The 18,306-nt window shown below is 37.3% G+C and overlaps 1 protein-coding gene across 2 annotated transcripts in view; it reads right to left on the reverse strand.

Annotated features, from left to right (window-relative positions):
- The window catches only part of ZSWIM6 (zinc finger SWIM-type containing 6), a 211,228-nt gene that overhangs the window by 91,202 nt on the left and 101,720 nt on the right, over positions 1 to 18,306 (reverse strand). Inside the window, exon 1 of one of the 2 annotated variants that reach the window (XM_043488890.1) lies at positions 6,443 to 6,759. The exons of the other annotated variant lie outside the window; for it this stretch is intronic. Within the exon in view, the coding sequence (XP_043344825.1) occupies positions 6,443 to 6,575 (133 nt within the window). The 5' untranslated portion in view covers positions 6,576 to 6,759. Of the gene's footprint in view, positions 1 to 6,442; positions 6,760 to 18,306 lie in introns of those variants that run through there. 2 annotated transcript variants of the gene reach the window in all.

The raw sequence follows: 18,306 nt of genomic DNA on the forward strand, positions 1-18,306 counted from the left end.
CCAGCCCCACATTCTGAGTGGGCAACCAGGGGAGGGGGGTGATAAATTAGAATTTGAGTTATACGTACAACTATAAAGCCATAAAGTGCTTAGGAATTTAAATTATCTGCCCCACGTCTTAAATTCCACTTTCTCTAATGCCTGTCTTCTCTAATACAAGCGAAGCAGCTCCAGACTTGCACCTTTCTTAGAGGCCAGATCAGCCAGGCCCCGTCAGGACAGCCGCCAACGCTGCCCCTACAACTAATGCTCCTGCCTCTTCCTCCTCCTCCCGCGGCCTGTCACCTGGATCTCCGACCTCCAAAGTGCACATGAAATTTGTCAGAGTCCTTTGGTGTCCAAACACCAACTCCAAGCACTTTTACACAATTTTGTCTTACTTCCCTCTGAAGGGGAAAAGGACAGAAGATCTTTTTACCTGTTTATTTCCTGTTATTGTTTACAGCAAAACAACCTTTAGAAATGCTTGGCTACTTGCTTTAGGAGCTGAGGTGAAGTACAAACTCTGGAAATGAACTGTTTATCAGAACCAAGAGGAAGGAGGAAAGTGTGCTCAGGCCCCAGAAGGGAGAATGCAGGCCTCTGTAGTCAAATTCCCCCACCCACAACCTAGAACTCTGGCTTGACCCCTCCACTTTAAATTAAAGCCTGTTTCTAAGAGTTCACCTCTCTCTCATACTGAATTAAGCTGGAAGCAGAGGTCTGTGACATCATCTGAGGTAGCAGAGTTCTGCAGCACCCTTGTCACAGAGGACTGTCCTGGAGAAAATATTCAAGAAGCATCTTTTAGATGAAAGAAAGCACAAACTCTCTTATACTCTTGGTAGATGCAACATATAGTCTGGTGGATCTCAAACTGGCATGTGCATCAGAGTCACCTACAAGACTTGTTATAACACAGATGCTGGGCCTCACCCATCATCCCAGGTGGTGCTGAAGCTGCTCATCCAGGGATCACTGACCTAAGATGATTACAATCCAGTCTAAACAAGACTTTCCTAGTAAAAATATATTTAAGTAAACACAGTAAACAGAAGAGTAAGTAATATATAATTTGTGATTTAAAAATGTATACAATCTCTAGTCTATCATGTAACCTAAATGTTTCCAATTCCAAACGTGATTTATTAAACTGGCCTGAGCATTACAAAAATAAATAAATAAATGAATGAAAAAAACCATTTATTTAAAAAATGTATCAGTATCATAATTGTTAACATTTATAGTTACATCACCTGTTTGAAGTAAAACCTTCATTAAAAATCTAAACAAAAATATAAAAATTTTAAAATAGTCAATCATAGAGTATTTACTTTTACAAAGAGATTGTTTTGCAATGTCCCATGGTATTCCTCATAATTGAAGGGTCTTTGTGTATTCAAAACACTGGGAAGACCCAGAGGAATGGGATGGAGACGGAGGCGGGAGGGGGGATCGGGATGGGGAACACATGTAAATCCATGGCTGATTCATGTCAATGTATGGCAAAAACCACTACAATACTGTAAAGTAATTAGCCTCCAACTGATAAAAATAAATGGGAAAAAAAAATCCAATTAATGGGAAAAAATTTTTTCGCTACTATTTAAGTAACACATTTTTTGCCTAAGGCAAAATGTACCCTGTGTGAGAAAGCCAGAGGCAATAGAATATGCAGAATAACATAGGCAGAATTTTAGGGTTAGAACTTTCTAAAATAAGATGTTCTATTAAATAACCTTAGGCAAGTAACAGTCTTGATTTTCTCATCTATGTTATTGTTTAGTTGCTTAGTCATGTCTGACTCCACAACCCCATGGACTGTAGCCCGCCAAGCTCCTCTCTGTCCATGGTATTGCCCAGGCAAGAATTATGAAGTGGGCTGCCATTTCCTCCTCCAGGGGATCTTCTTGACCCAGGGATCAAACCCATGACCCCTGCACTGCAGGTGAATTCTTTACCCCTGAGCCACCAGGGAAGCCCTTTCTCACCTTTAAAAAGAGATTCATGATATCTATCTTGCAGGACTGCTGACAATGTGTATAAACTACCACAAGGATTCTTTCTACAGAATGCCTATTATCATTATTGTAATAGAAATGTCACATGCTCATGCATGCACCTGCTGTTGGAAATGTCAAGCTCTCAAGAGCATGCTGGCATTTCTATTACAATAATGGACAAGGGTTTGCTGTTGCTGCAGTAATTCTACTCATACATTCAAACTTCCAAATTAATAGAACTGCTATGACTTCTAAAAATTTGTTGCTATTTTATATAGCACAGTTTGAAAATGTGATTTGACGCCAAACGGAAGAAAAAAGCAGGGGACTGAAAAGATTTAATTTTGTCTCAAACAACTTCCAGTTACCCCAAGTAATAGTAATGTTTCACTCCTCACTTTGATGAGCTCTCTACTAAAACATTTTTTTTATCCCTAATGTTTACCTTCCACGTCAAGGTAAGTAAAATTATTTTTACAGCTCAAGTCTATCTTTTCACTTAGTTGGAGACTAAAAACTGGATCCAATAATAAGCAACTTGCAATTCTTGTTGTGGAAGAAAAAGGGACCACACCACAGCTTTTGGTCTTGGTAATTTATGGCCTGTCAAGCAAAGTGAAGTCGGAGGTCCTGCTCTCCACAAAGAATCCCAAGGAACACTAGCCCTACCCGGGCGGTAGTATTGTTATCTTCCTGTCCAGAGAGATTCAGCTGAAAGAAATCCTCTCTGCTCCATGTGTATGTCTTTAATAACAGTAAAACATGCACACAACTATATACAAAATAGGGGCTTCCCTGGTGGCTCAGATGGTAAAGAATCAGCTTGCAATGCAGGAGACCTGGGTTGGGAAGATCCTCTGGAGAAGGGAATAGCTACCCATTCCAGTATTCTTGCCTGGAGAATTCCATGAACAGAGGAGGGCTGTCCCTGGCGGGCTACAGCCCATGGGGTTGCAAAGAGTCAGAGAGAACTGAGTGACTAAGCATGTGTGCACTCACACACACCCACACCTACACAAAACAGACAGCCAACAAGGACCTACTACATAGCACAGGGAACTAAACAGTCTGTAACAAACTATAAGGGAAAGAATCTGAAAAAGAGCATATATATATGTGTGTGTGTGTATATATATATATTCCTGAATCACTATGTTGTACACCTGAAACTAACACAATATTGTAAATCAACTACACTTCAATAAAAAATTATTACCAAAAAATATAAACAAACATGTCTTTAATAAGGAAAAAAGAGAATGGCAAGGTAGATGTACTAATAGAGATACATTTTTCTTAAATACACAGTGATAAAAGAGAAGCAGACAGACTTTGGTTCAAAATGTGGGTGACACATTAATATTAAGACATTTCCACCCATGCATCAGAGCAGTGTGATTACAGATGATTTTTTTTTTATTTAACTTGTTTTTGTTGATGTAGAGATAGTGTGTTTCTAAGATTTCTACAACACAAATTACTTATAAGAAAAAAAAGTTTTAGCTAAAATTGGATAAGTGCTCAAAGTCCTCTTCAGTAAAGAATTTGCTACATAAATGATGTCCATCAAACATTCTGGGAGCCTGGCAATGACCACATACCAAGTTCAAACACTGAGGGTCATTAACGCCATCAGTGCAGCTCTGTCTACTGACTGGCCCAGCCTACTCTCATAACAGGACACTCCCAGGCTCTCCTTAACCCGTGGATGCTTGGCTCTCTTTCAGGTCAGCCACACTTCACAGAAGATGGATTATGCACTCAAATGAGACAAGAAGAAAGAGGCTGGGCTCCTGGTTCTAATTTCAGCCATTATCCAGTTAGCCTCATGCGCAAGTTACTTAATAACATCTATTTCTTGTTCCCTCTTCTTTCCTCATGTATTAAATAAAGGAAATAGATTACATTAGATGATTTCTAAAAATAGTGTGTAGGTAGGCAGCAGTAATGGAGAGCTACCCAAGACAAGAGGAAGGATGGTAGTTACCAAAGTCACTCACACAAGACCTCTGACCTGCCTTGACTGCTATAGAATTGAAGCAATGGTCACCTCAAAGGACTTGGAAGCTATGGCTCAGAGGAGGGGAGAGGAAAATGATAGACACTGCTATAGGTGCAGTCACATATATGTCATTGGCATGTGGGGAGAATTTTTTTAAAGTTCTGAAATTCAATATAGAAGTAAATATTTAATTTTTATCTACATAATCTTCAGCCATCTGTCTATAACTGAGATGCTTACATATTTTGCTTTGTTTAGTATCTAAAATCTAAACCTCATCTTTAAAGTCTCAGACTGCATAAATATAGGTGAAGTTTATTACATAGAATGTATAAATTACCAAAAAATATGAACCATAAAAGAAAGTTCATTAAAAATGAAATGAAAAGACTGGACCATATTATCAGCTCTGCCTTCACCACCTAAATATTAGCATTCTTTCCTTTACTATCCATTAAATATCATGAGATATTAAACATTATGAACAACCACTTTCATAATCTTTTAACTTGGTAACAGGTAATATACAAGTCTCTATGGGAAGCATCCACGAATAACACAAGGATTTCAGTTCTGAGAAGTCACTGGATTACTGGGCAATTAATAGCTAAGAAGTCAGATCAGAGGTGGGTTCCAGAAGGAGAACCAGTACAAACCTTTATTTCCCAAATTGTGTTCTATGCATTATATAAGTCTGGATCAAGTTGCATCCAGGGCCAACCATCTGGAAGTTCCAGATACATATCAGAATGGTAACAGCTCTAAGAACTCATATAGTAAACAGACTTCTGTTGAACTTTACTTACTAAAACATTGAAGAATAACAATAGTAAAAAGTCTAGAATAGCTATAGGAAATGAAAAGGAAAACATACTGTTCAAGACGAGCAGTAGGGTTGGTAAACAGAATGAAAAGCTCAACTGAGAGTTTAGAAATCATTAAGCAGAATGGATAAATTGATAAGCTTGTTGGAACTTCTCTCCAGGAGTTTAAGCCCACCTGGACATGTATGACTTAAAAGTTGGCGATGTCTCATCATCAATATCCCCCATCTAACATTAAATAACCAATCATTTATTGCAAAAAATATATCTGATAATCCAGAGTGCCGTACATTCTTTACCCTCAATAGTCAGGTAAAGTACTTATAATATTTTATCTTCAAATACTGAAAACATGAGTGGCAAAGCTCAAATATCTCTTTAACAGAGGACTTGAGAGTGTCTAACATGCAAATCTTGCATTAGAGTTTATTTCATAGTACAAACAGAGAAACAGTACATGATGTCCTATGAAAAGAAGGACTGCTAAGATTCTGGTAATACTTATAAGTACCTAGGACAGTGCCTGGCATGTAACACATGCTCAATATTTACTGAGTGAATAAATGAATGAATGAATGAAAAAGTAAAACTTTATGTAGTAGAGAGGTTAAGTAAAATCTGAATACTCTACCAAACTGCTCTAGCATGAATTTAAAGCTACAAGATCGAAAAGTCTGAAAACAAAGGGTCTACATACCTGACCCAGGAAGCATATGTTTAAGAGGGCTTCCCAGGTGGTGCTAGTAGTAAAAAATCCACCTGCCAATGCAGGAGACCCAAGAGACATGGGTTAAATCCCTGAGTGGAGAAGATTCCTGAAGAAGAAAATGGTAACCCACTCCAGTATTTCTGACTGGAAAATTACATGAACAGAGGAGCCTGATGGGCTACAGTCCATGGAGTTGCAAAGAGTTGGACACAACTGAGCCCACACACACACACACATATGTTTAAGTAGTATTAATTAAATTTTTATTGCAGGTAACATTAAGTGTGATATTTTTCAAAATCTCACAAAAGTACCATTAATAATAGGTAAGTATATTTTATACACACACACAATTACATACACTACCTTAAGGAGCAATTTGTTTTATTTCTTCAGAAAGCAAAGCAATATAAATGAACAGGCTTATTCTATTTTAGCTTAGGAGAGCATTTCTATTGGGTGTAGTGATGGTAACATTACAGAAAGAATCAGAAAAATGCAGGTATTGGTCTAGGACTCTAACCAAAATTCTCCTTTCAGTATCAAGTAATTATTAAAGCTGTTTGTGAACAATGATGATCTGATGTTACCAAACTTAAGGATTTAAAAAAATATTTTGAATAAAATAGACAACTCCTTTACCAATTTTGAGGCTATTGTTTATTTTAAATTAGAAATATAAACCCAAATGACTTCAAATATGAAAGAACGCTAATTAAGTGGCAATTACATATACAGTGGTTTACTATGTGTTGCAGAATAATGTGGCCGAGAATTGTCAATATAATAGGATGAAAACTGACCTGGGAGAGAGACTTGTGTTTTAATCCTAGCTCTGCTACTAATTAACTGTTTGACCTTCAGTCTTGGGCTTCATTTTCATATCTGCAAAAGCAGGCTAAAGGACTAATCAGTACTCCCTTACCTTCTCTTTTTTTTTGAGGAGGAGGAGGAGGAGGTAGGTAGGCATAGATCCCCTGATGACCTAAAAAAAAAAGGCAATAAATGCTCCCCCCAAATAGGCACAAAATTATGCAGAATATTTCACAGTTCAGCATCTGTTATCTATTCACTTATTTAGGTTAAGGGCATCCTTCTAGATCCCTCCACACTTGAAAACTTCAGATTCTAAACAAGTCAAAAGCAACCAAAATATATACACTCACATTCAAATACATGATGAAACCTAGAGTATTTTTTTTTCTTCTGCTTATAATGAACTTTTCAAGGGCTTTTAAAAAAACAATACTTAATGTTTTAGGGGTCTTTCCTGGTGGTCCACTGGTTAAGATTCTGCACTTTCAATGTAGGGGGTGCAGGTCTGATCCCTGGTCAGGGAACTAAGATCCCACATGCTGTGCAGCATGGGCCAAAAAAAAAAAGAAAAAAAAAAAAAAAAGAATTTAATGTTTTTAAAAGGTATACTCAGTTTACTTCTAAGATACTTAAAGGCACCTGCAATGCCCATGCAAGTACTCACCTATTTGGTGGCAACATACTTATCCAAGTTCAAGAGACTTTATCATCCATACTTAGAAACAGGGGACTTAAAGCCCACATAATAATGAGCATGAAATGATGCAACAAGAATAATTCGAGAACAAGTTTATAATGGGCATTAAAGGAAAATGGAATGATGATAAATAACTGGCATCATGTTGATGATTCAATGACTGATTACTATATTTCATCATAAAACATATATATTAAACAGGTAAAAATATAATAATTCAATGACATAAAAGACCAGTCAAAAGATAGTCAACTTCTTTAATCAATCAAAATCATTATGTTTATAAAAAGCTATTTTAGTTGTCTAAAACATAAAATATTACAATCAAGGAAAATTTCACAGTTTAAAGCAAAAACAAAAAAACTGAGACATGAACTATGTGGCTAGTTTTCAGGCTTTGGAATTTTTAAGAAAAAAGCATATGGCCACACATAATAAATCAAGTACATTAGCTTAACAAATATTTCATATTGTGCATACTAATTTCTCTGGCTGTGGAATTGAACCCTGCTACCTGAAAACGTAATAAATTTGCCTCTTCTCTTTTACTTAGAAGGATAGTCAAGATATTGGAAATGGCCTCATTTCTAATAGAAAGTTGTTTCCCTGCATCAGAAATCTATAAATGTTAGGACTGTAAAATACGGTAGAGTCTAACTGGTCCTTCTCTTTCATTTCTCTCACTCCCTCTGCTCCTTCAAATTGCTTCCACACTTTCCACCTTGATTAAACACATTTGTGTTAATACCTTGCCTCACGTTTCCTTATTTTTCACTCCTCTATCAAAATTACCTTTAAATACATATGCACAGCAGGAGAAAATTCATTAGAAAGACAAAAGGAATCTTTTTCCATGGCAGCTATATTCTCCACGAACTCCAAACTCTACCCAGACCATTTATTAACTAACTAACGGGGACATCTCAGCTATTCTGAGCCAAGAATAAAGCTTTTTCTTTCAGAGACAACTTAACAGGTCTACCAAAAACACATGTCTAAGTTTATAAGTTTAAAAAACAATACCAAAGTTCAACATTTTATTAAACAAGAGGGTAAAAACATCTAAGCAAGCCAAAGAATTAACAGCCTTAAAATAATTTCTGAAAAGGCTAAGGAATTCCACTTCATTCTCTCTAATGATTCTTCCTCAAACATTTGGGTTTTGTTTTTTCCTAAATAAATACAGGAAAATTATTGTTACATGTTCTTTTTGAGAAGGCCTCTGATACATCAAATCTTTCTGCAGAACTGAATTCTCCTGGTATAACAATGACAGCCATGCTAATGATATAATTTTTAAGGGAGAAAATCAGAAGTGAAAGGTTGATACCCTAAGGGAACACTAAGCTGGTATAATCAGATTAAATGAGGATCTGATTTCATGATCATGACTTTACTAAAACAGTAGAGCTGTATGCTCAAAAAATTTGCCTGTTAATAATTCTTAAGAACAAAAGGTTCAGACTGAAAAACCGAGAGAAGATTTATTCTTGGAAGGAGCATGTTCATTTTAACAGATTCATGAAAATCTTTCAAAAACGTATCAACACTTTAACTTCCTAAACAGTATTCAGAAACCTAACTGAACACTTGCTTGTGAGGACTCAAGGCTATCATGATGAACATTTACCATATTATGTCCTTCCAGCAACACTGTCAACAGCATCACTCAGCCAGGTTACTGGTCTTTTAGCGGAAGAGCTCCTGCACTGCTCTCATGGTCAAGTACCAGTCTGCTCTTTCCCTCTACTGTCTTGCAGAATTCAAATGCCCCCTTTCCAAGCTGACATTCTGCTTAATAGCTGGATCCCCTCTAGTTATCCTAAAATGTTGGCTTACATCTTTTAGGACTTTGGAAACTAGACAACCATCGTTTTTAGAGCTGTATAAAAATAAGACTAAAAAAACAATAATAATAAGACTAAATCAGATCTAAGCACAGGTCTGAGGTTTTCCTCTATTGAGCTGGGGTAGATACTGGTGGATTTAGCTTGGCAGTTTCAGTGGTTCTTCTTTTGATTCACTGTTCTCAATTTATATCCCAAGCATTAAGTAATAATTAGAGAAAAATAAACTTTTCAAGTTTTGTGGCCTGAACTTGAAAAGGTAAAGTCTAAAATTACTTCTCACTACTAGAAATATGTGATGTGGTAACATGTTTGATTAATCGCTACTGATTAGATAATCAATATTAACAAGAAAGAGTTAACTTTTCTACCTGTTACCATATGTATCTCCGTTTTCCTCTCAGACATTAAAAAAAATACTTTTAGCATAAACAACTAATGTAAGAAGTCCAACCTAAGAAGGCTCTATGTTTTCTCAAGAAGAACATTATTTTAAAAAACAAGATGTGCCCAGGTCTTCCTTTCTAAATACCATTCTCCAATAAGAGAAACCAAAGCTTCTTGGAAAAATGATTGGTTCTAGGGCTGGGATGAAGAAAATACTGATGCCAGAAAGGAAGTGCTTTAAAAAAAAATTGAGGGAACTGTCCCATCCTGAAGAGTCCCCTTGGCCAGGATGCAACTATTTGAGCAGCAAAATAACATTAGTACTGGATTATAACTCAAGAATAAAATAAACATCTGAGTCCATACGGATACAAACTATTGAATGAATAAATAAATAAATAAATGGAGAAGGGACACATCTTCCTTACAGAAAAATGTCAATTAAAAAATGTAGAGAGGATGAGAGAAATGAAAATCATTAGAACACCACAGTAATATTTGCTGCAGGCCAAGATACACTGATGAATGATAAAATTAGCAGGCAAAGCTTTAAAGAGAAACAGAATAATTGCACAACCTCAAAGAATTTCCCCTCTAGATATGTAACGTAAAGTCTTTGATGCTCATAGTTCCAGTAGGTGGAGCTTAATTCTCCTCCCCTTGAGTGTGGACTGGACTTTAGCAACCCCTATCTAATGAAAAGTAAAAGCAGTTTTATAGAGGAGAAATCTGTCACTTAAGCAGGTAACATGGTTAGCATAACCAACAGTAAGTCAAGTTGATATCAAGGTGCCCTCCAAAATGATGCAATGAGAATGTTGAAAATTACTGCTTCTGTGATATTCTAGCAAAATAATGCACAACCCCAATCTAACCATGAGAAGAGTGTATCAGTTCAGTTGAGCTCAGTTCAGTCACTCAGTCATGTCCGACTCTTTGCGACCCCATAAACTGCAGCACGCCAGGCCTCCCTGCCCATCACCAACTCCATGAGTTTATCCAAACTCATGTCCATTGAGTTGGTGATGCCATCCAACCATCTCATCCTCTATCGTCCCCTTCTCCTCCTGCCTTCAATCTTTCCCAACATCAGGGTCTTTTCAAATGAGTCAGCTCTCCGCATCAGGTGGCCAAAGTATTGGAGTTTCAGCTTCACACCAGTCCTTCCAATGAACACCCAGGACTGATCTCCTTTAGGATGGACTGGTTGGATCTCCTTGCAGTCCAAGGGACTCTCAAGAGTCTTCTCCAACACCACAGTTCAAAAGCATCAATTCTTCTGCACTCAGCTTTTTTTATAGTCCAACTCTCACATCTATACATGACTACTGGAAAAACCATAGCCTTGACCAGACGGACCTTTGCTGACAAAGTAATGTCTCTGCTTTTTACTATGATGTCTAGGTTGCTGATAACTTTCCTTCCAAGGAGTAAACGTCTTTTAATTTCATGGCTGCAATCACCATCTGCAGTGATTTTGGAGCCCAAAAAAATAAAGTCTGACACTGTTTCCCGATCTATTTGCCAGGAAGTGATGGGACCGGATGCCATGATCTTAGTTTTCTGAATGTTGAGCTTTAAGCCAACTTTTTCACTCTCCTCTTTCACTTTCATCAAGAGGTTCTTTAGTTCTTCCTCACTTTCTGCCATAAGGATGGTTTCATCTACATATCTGAGGTTATTGATATTTCTCCCGGCAATCTTGATTCCAGCTTGTGCTTCTTCCAGCCCAGCATTTCTCATGAGGTACTCTGAATATAAGTTAAATAAGCAGGGTGACAATATACAGCCTTGACATACTCCTTTTCCTATTTGGAACCAGTCTGTTGTTCCATGTCCAGGTTCTAACTGTTGCTTCCTGACCTGCATACAGGTTTCTCAAGAGGCAGGTCAGGTGGTCTGGTATTCCCATCTCTTTCAGAATTTTCCACAGTTTATTGTGATCCACACAGTTGAAGGCTTTGGCATAGTCAATAAAGCAGAAATAGATGTTTTTCTGGAACTCTCTTGCTTTTTTGATGATCCAGTGAATGTTGGCAATTTGATCTCTGGTTCCTTTGCCTATTCTAAAACCAGCTTGAATATCTGGAAGTTCACAGTTCACGTATTGCTGAAACCTGTATCAAGACAATTCAAATTAAGGCCCTGGAAAAGGGAATCGCAACCTACTCCAGCATTCTTGCCTGGAGAATTCCATGGACAAAGAAGCCTGGTTGGCTACAGTCCATGGGGTCGCAGAGAGGCAACCATGACTGAGTACCTAACACGCACACACTACAGAAATACCTGCCCAGTATTCTTCAAAAGTGTCTAGGTCATAAGAGATAAAGACCACTACATTGTCACAAATTAGAAGAGCTAGGGAACATAATGACTAAATACAACAGACTATCCTGGATTGGATGCTCAAAAAGGACAGCAGAAGAAACACTAGGGAAATCTGAATAAAACCTGCAGCTAATAGTACTGCACCAATGGCTAATTTCTTTAGTTCAAATAAAAGTACCAAGGTTGTGTAACATGTTAACATTAGGGGAGGCTGGGTCAAGGGTTGATGAAAATTCTGTACATCTTTCAACTCTTCTGTAAATCTGAAATTATTTCAAAACAAAACAATTTTTTTAAAAGAATATGGCATGGTTACTTAGGGCTTCCCTGGTGGCTCAGATGGTAAAGAATCTGCGTGCAATGCAGAAGACCTGGGTTCGATCCCTGGGTTGGGAAGATTGCCTGGAGGAGGGCATAGCAACCCACTCCAGTGTTCTTGCCTGGAGAATCCCTTGGACAGAGGAGCCTAGCGGGCAGCAGTCCATGGGGTCACAAAAAGTCAGACACGACTGAGCGACTAAGCACGGCACATGGTTACTTAGTCAGTGTGGTTACTTAGATCTTAGCAAACAGATCACAAATACCTAAACCACAAAGATCCTTTCAGCTGCTTTAAGGTAAATTTCTAAAGTTCCAATTTAAAGATTAAGAGGTTATTTCATAGGAAAAGAAAGGGTAGGAGGATTCTAGAGAAATACTTACACGTACATACCATGAGACATACAAAATAATTCAACTTCATAAGAATTCAGCAGCTTTGTAAAATAAAATGGGCAACCCAAATATCTATCAGCAGCAGACTTAAGTTGTGACACACTCATATGGTAGAACACGTAGAGCTGTGAAAACCCATCACATCTGGTTTCTTTTTCTTTTTTGATGTATAAGTGACACATAAAATTGTATCAGTTTTGGTGTAAAACATAATTATTCCATATTTGTATATACTGAGAAATGATCACAGCAAATCTATTTCATAACCTGTATCACCATACATAGTTCCAATTTTCTTTCCTGTGATGAGAACTCTTAACATCCACTCTCCCAGCAACTCTCAAATGTGCAATACAGCATTATTAACCACAGTTATCATGCTGTACACCACCTCCCAATGACTCCTTTATTTTTAGAAGTTTGTAGTTTTTAATCACTGTATCAAGCAACCACCAATCTGTTGTCTGTATCTATGAACTTGGTTTCTGTTTTATTTACCACATATAGTACTGTGAAATCATATAGTATTTGTCTTTCTCTGACTTACTTCACTTAGCATAAATGCCTTCAAGGTCCATCATGTTGGTGCAAAAAAAAAGATTTCATTCTATTTTGTGGCTGATTAATATTCTGTTATATACCACATTTTTTTAATCCATTCATCCACTGACAGACACTTACTTAGGTCATTGCCATATCCTGGCTGTTGTAGACAATGCTGCAAAGAACATAGGAGTATGCAAGTCTTTTCATGTTATTGTTTTCATTTTATTTGGATAAATATCCAGAAATAGACTTACTGAACCATATGGCAGTTCTATTTTTAATTTTTTGATGAATCTCCACACTTTTTTCCATAGTTGCTGAAGCAATTCCCATCGACAAGGCATAACGGTCTCCATTTCTCCACATCTTTACCAAAATTTGTTATTTCTTGTCTTTTTCATAACTACTATATGAGGTGCGAGGTGGCACTGTGGTTCTGATTTACATTTACCTAATGACTAGTGATACTGAGCATCTTTTCATGTGCCTGTTGGTCATCCATGTCTTATCTGAAAAAATTTCTATTCCGATTTTCTGCCTCCTTTTCATTAAACTTTTTATCTTATAATGAAGTGCAGCCAATTAACAATGTTGTAGTAGTTTCAGGTGGACAGTAAAGTGACTCAGCCATACATGTTTCTGCCCATCATTTTTAAACTGGTTTACTTGGTTGTTTTTTTGTTTTTGTTTTGCTATTGAGATGAATGAGTTCTTTCTATATTGTGCACACTAATCCCTTATCAGCAATGTGATTTGCAAATATTCTCTCCCATTCAGTAGCTTGCTTTTTCATTTTGCTGATAATTTCTTTGCTCTGCAGAAGCATCTCAGTTAATGCTGTCTTACTTGTTTACTTTTGCTTTTCTTGCTATTGCTTTTAGAGTCAGATCCAAAAACAAACAAAAAAAACCATTGCCAAGACTGATGTCAAGGAACTAATGACATGAATGTATGAATGAATGGTCCAGTTTCATTTTTTCACGTGTGGCTGTCCAGTTTTTCTAACACCAGTTATTACAGAGACGGTCTTTCCTCATTACATATTCTTGACTCCTCTGTCATGAGTTAATTGACCACACATGCATGGATTTATTTCTGGGCTCGCTATGCTGGTCCATTGACCTGTCTGTCTATCCTTGTGCCAGTATCATATGCATTGATCACTATAGCTTTGTAATATAGTTTAAAACCAGGGACCATGATAGCTACAGTTTATTTCTCAAGATTGCTTCGGCCATTTGTGTGGTTTATTTTCTTTTAAATTTTTACTCTGCTGGGTCTTCATTTTGCTATGCATAACCTTTCTCTAGTTGTGGCAAGCAGAGGCTACTCTGTAGTTGAGGTGCACAGGACCCTCACTGCAGTGGCCTCTCTTACTGCACAGCATCGGCTCTCGGGCCTGCAGTCTTTGGTAGTTGTGGCACATGGGCTAAACTGTCCCACGGCTTGTGGAATCTTCCTGAACCAGGGACCAAACCCATGTCCCCTGTGGCAGGCAGATTCTTAACCACTGGACCACCAGGGAAGTCCTGGCTATTTGGTTTCTTGTGGTTCCACACAAATCTTGAAATTGCAATCATATCTGTTTCTTGGGGTTTGGGGTTTGTTTGTTTTTTTGGCTATGCTGCACAGCACATGGGATCTTAGTTCCCTGACCAGGAGTCAAACTTGAGTCCTCTGCATTGAAAGCACAGTGTCTTAACCACCAGACCATCAAGGAAGTCCTATCACACCTGTTTTAATGAATCTCAAATACAACACTTTAAAGAGGAAAAAAAAAACAACAAGTTATGGTATATAAAGAAAGAGGCAGAATATTTAATGGGAAGAATTTTTTTAAGGCAAGGAAATGTTTAATACAAAACTCAAGGTGCTTGATGATTCCGTCTGGTGGTGGGAAGAAATAAATGAAATAAAGGTGTCTGGAAAGGGCATACAAACTGTTCCAAAGGTCCCAATAATGTTACATTTTTAAGATATGATAGTCAGTACACAAACATTCCTTGCATTTTTTGCTTTGCAACTCACAAATGTATGGTAAGTATTCTTTTATATCTATTACATATTTAATTTATAAAAAGTGTGAAGAAGTTGTTTACCTTTTAACAGATACCATATCCTGCCAACTGAATGCAATTTATTAGGTGCTGAAATCTTTTCAATTTCTATAAAATTCCAAACTTCATCTCTTTTTAATTTAAAAAATAGCCATTTTAAAAAACACGGATATATGACAAAACCCACTACAATATTGTAAAGTAATTAGCCTCCAACTAATAAAAATAAATGGAAAAAAAAAAAAAAAACACGGAGAAGGTATGTCAACCTTTCAGGGACTACAATGCAAAATAAAGCAAGTTTAGCTAATGAAATCCAATGTTACTCCAGGATGTCTACCTTCTTCCATTTAAAAGGAAAGAACCTTTTTCTACTACCATCCTGGGATAAAGTATTTTCCTTTAACAAACAAGAAACCTGTGTATGTTGGGAAGATAACAAGGAGAAAGCACTTGAGCTGTTACTACGTAACTCTGAAAACTTGTCATCCTTAAGGCAAGATCTAAGTTAACTCTGTACTCTGATTAAAATGTCTTCAGATTTTGAAGTATTTTATGCATCTCATTTTTAAAAACCTACAAATTATTAATTAAAAGGCCTTCAAAATAAATTTGGGGTTAAATAATAAGTTTAAAAAAAAAAGATTCCTAGACTGATATAGATTAGTCATCACATTTGGATATAAAATACAGTATAAAAAAAATCAAGATAAAGGCACTAGATTTAACTTTGTGAATTATATCTGTGGTATATAATAATAAAAACAGCAGGTCTATTCTAAATACAGAAGACTAAAGTGGCCCTAAGCTCAATACCCCCACCTAAATATAGTGCTCTCAAGAGAGGAAACTGGCCAAAATCCATCATTATGACTAAGATTGAGCTATAAGACATCAAAAGTATTATAAGGAGCTAACTTTGGTCATTATTAAAAGATTTTTTAAATGTAAATTAACTCTAATTTTACTATATCCTTACTCAATAAGAAATACTCGACTCCACATGAAAAGAATCTTTTACTTAATGCTACTTTCCAGTCAAGTTCTGATTTCAAAGACAGAAAACAAAACTCCCCAAACACTCAGATGGTGTAAAAGTAACCAACGTAAAGCTGAAAAACTACCTTTCCTCTCAGAAGAAGATTTTATTACAATGTGAAATTTTGCTTTTGATAAAACTATAAAGTTTAAAAATTAAGATCAGTGGAGAAATTAAAATAAAAACAAGTTATAGGAAATTTCATTACTTCCTATAGGTCTCCTGATATACGAATAACAAACTTTAAATAATGTATTTAATAGGACTATCACTCAAAGCACAATTTGGATTTAAAAAAAAATAACCTAGTTAGTCTGTCAATCTAAATTACTCTGACATTTGTACCTTGATTTCCTGAATCTAAAACATTCCTGCCATGATGCCAGATTCCTAGTCAGGCTTTTTGAAAGGACTAAGGTAGCTTAAGTTTCCCCAGCTGAACAAGGGCCAAAACTCAAACTACTGCCTCTTGTGTGCAGTCGTAAGCAGTTAACACTCAGGATAAATCACTCCTGAATTAAAGCAGTCTTCATGGATCACAGTGACAACCACCACACTAGCCAGACAGTCAGTCTTCAGGAATCAGGACATACTTTTTAAGGTAACAGGAGCTTCAAACTATAGTCCCTGGAAACAGACTTCTTGGAACCACATTATCTTTAGATAAATAACCCTCAGTTGAACAAAGTAAAACTACAGATAGCCCTAAAAAATAAACTTGACTACTTAAGTGTCTCCAAAATGACCAATGGCAAATGTTCCTGAGGCTCCTCCTCCCTGCTCTCCCAAGCTCCAAGCTTCACCTTCATGAATCATTGGCTTAGTTCATGGTAAGGGCACTATTTTCTTTGTTTACTATTTACTACTTTGGAGTCCTGTAAATATCTAGTAACAACAATAATAATAAACTGATCATGCAGCTCAAGCATTCATAGTTCAGAGAAGTTTAACCATCAGGGCACCAAGAAGTGAAAAAAATCTTTAACAGTGACCTATAGCTGTCAGAGGGCTTTATTAACTCACTTAAAGGATATGTTAAAGCACAAGCTGGAATCAACATTGCCAGGAGAAATATCAATAACCTCAGATATGCAGATAACACCACCCTTACGGCAGAAAGTGAAGAAGAACTAAAGAGACTCGTGATGAAAGTGAAAGAAGAGAGTGGGAAAAGTTGGCTTAAAGCTTAACATTCAGAAAACTAAGATCATGGCATCCAGTCCCATCACTTTATGGCAAATAGATGGGGAAACAGTGGAAACAGTGGCTGACTTTATTTTGGGGGGTTCCAAAATCACTGCAGATGATGACTGCAGCCATAAAATTAAAAGATGCTTACTCCGTGGAAGGAAAGTTATGGCCAACCTAGACAGCATATTAAAAAGGAGAGACATTATTTGCCAACGAAGGTCCATCTAGTCAAGGCTATGGTTTTTCCAGTAGTCATGTATAGATGTGAGAGTTGGACTATAAAAAAAGCTGAGCACAGAAGAATTGATGCTTCTGAATTGTGGTGTTGGAGAAGACTCTTGAGAGTCCCTTGGACTGCAAGGAGATCCAACCAGTCCATCCTAAAGGAGATCAGTCCTGGGTGTTCACTGGAAGGACTGATGTTGAAGCTGGAACTCCAATACTTTGGCCACCTGATGCGAAGAGCTGACTCATCTGAAAAGACCCTGATGCTGGAAAAGATTGAAGGCAGGAAATGAAGGGGACGACAGAGGATGAGATGGTTGGATGGCATCACTGACTCAATGGACATGAGTTTGAGTAAACTCCAGGAGTTGGTAATGGACAGGGAGGCCTGGCATGCTGCAGTCCATGGGGTCGCAAAGAATAGGACATGACTGAGTGACTGAACTGAACCGAGCTGAAAGGATATGTGCTAATGCGGCAATGCAGGAGAGTGCATACTTTTTAGCAGCCCTTATTTGATTTGTCGATTTTTTTTAAATCACACACATAAGTCACTCAAAGCAAGAGTACATGAGTCTTGGGGCTATGTTTCCATTTTGTCCCACCCCGATCCTTTCCCAGCAGAATGGGTGGGCTGATGGATTAAAATCAAACTATAGCCATCCATTTTCACTGCTTTCAGCAATACCCATTTCACATTTGGGGCAAAGAAGAATTTTAACAAATCAGCATTTTCCCCTCACCTTTCTGCTACTACCAGATTGTTGGCAGGGGAAAGGTGAGTAAATAGATACGAGAGGAACAGAAAGAAAGGAGGGAGAGAAAGAAGTGGTTGAGGATGTTAGAAGACAGGAGGCTTTTGAGTTGCTACTAGGTTCAGAATTTCTAGGAAGCGATAGGAGTATATTAATTTGGAACACAAAATGTTTCTAAAAAATAAGC

Source organism: Cervus canadensis, chromosome 16 (assembly GCF_019320065.1).
Source record: "Cervus canadensis isolate Bull #8, Minnesota chromosome 16, ASM1932006v1, whole genome shotgun sequence".
Classification (NCBI taxonomy): domain Eukaryota; kingdom Metazoa; phylum Chordata; class Mammalia; order Artiodactyla; family Cervidae; genus Cervus; species Cervus canadensis.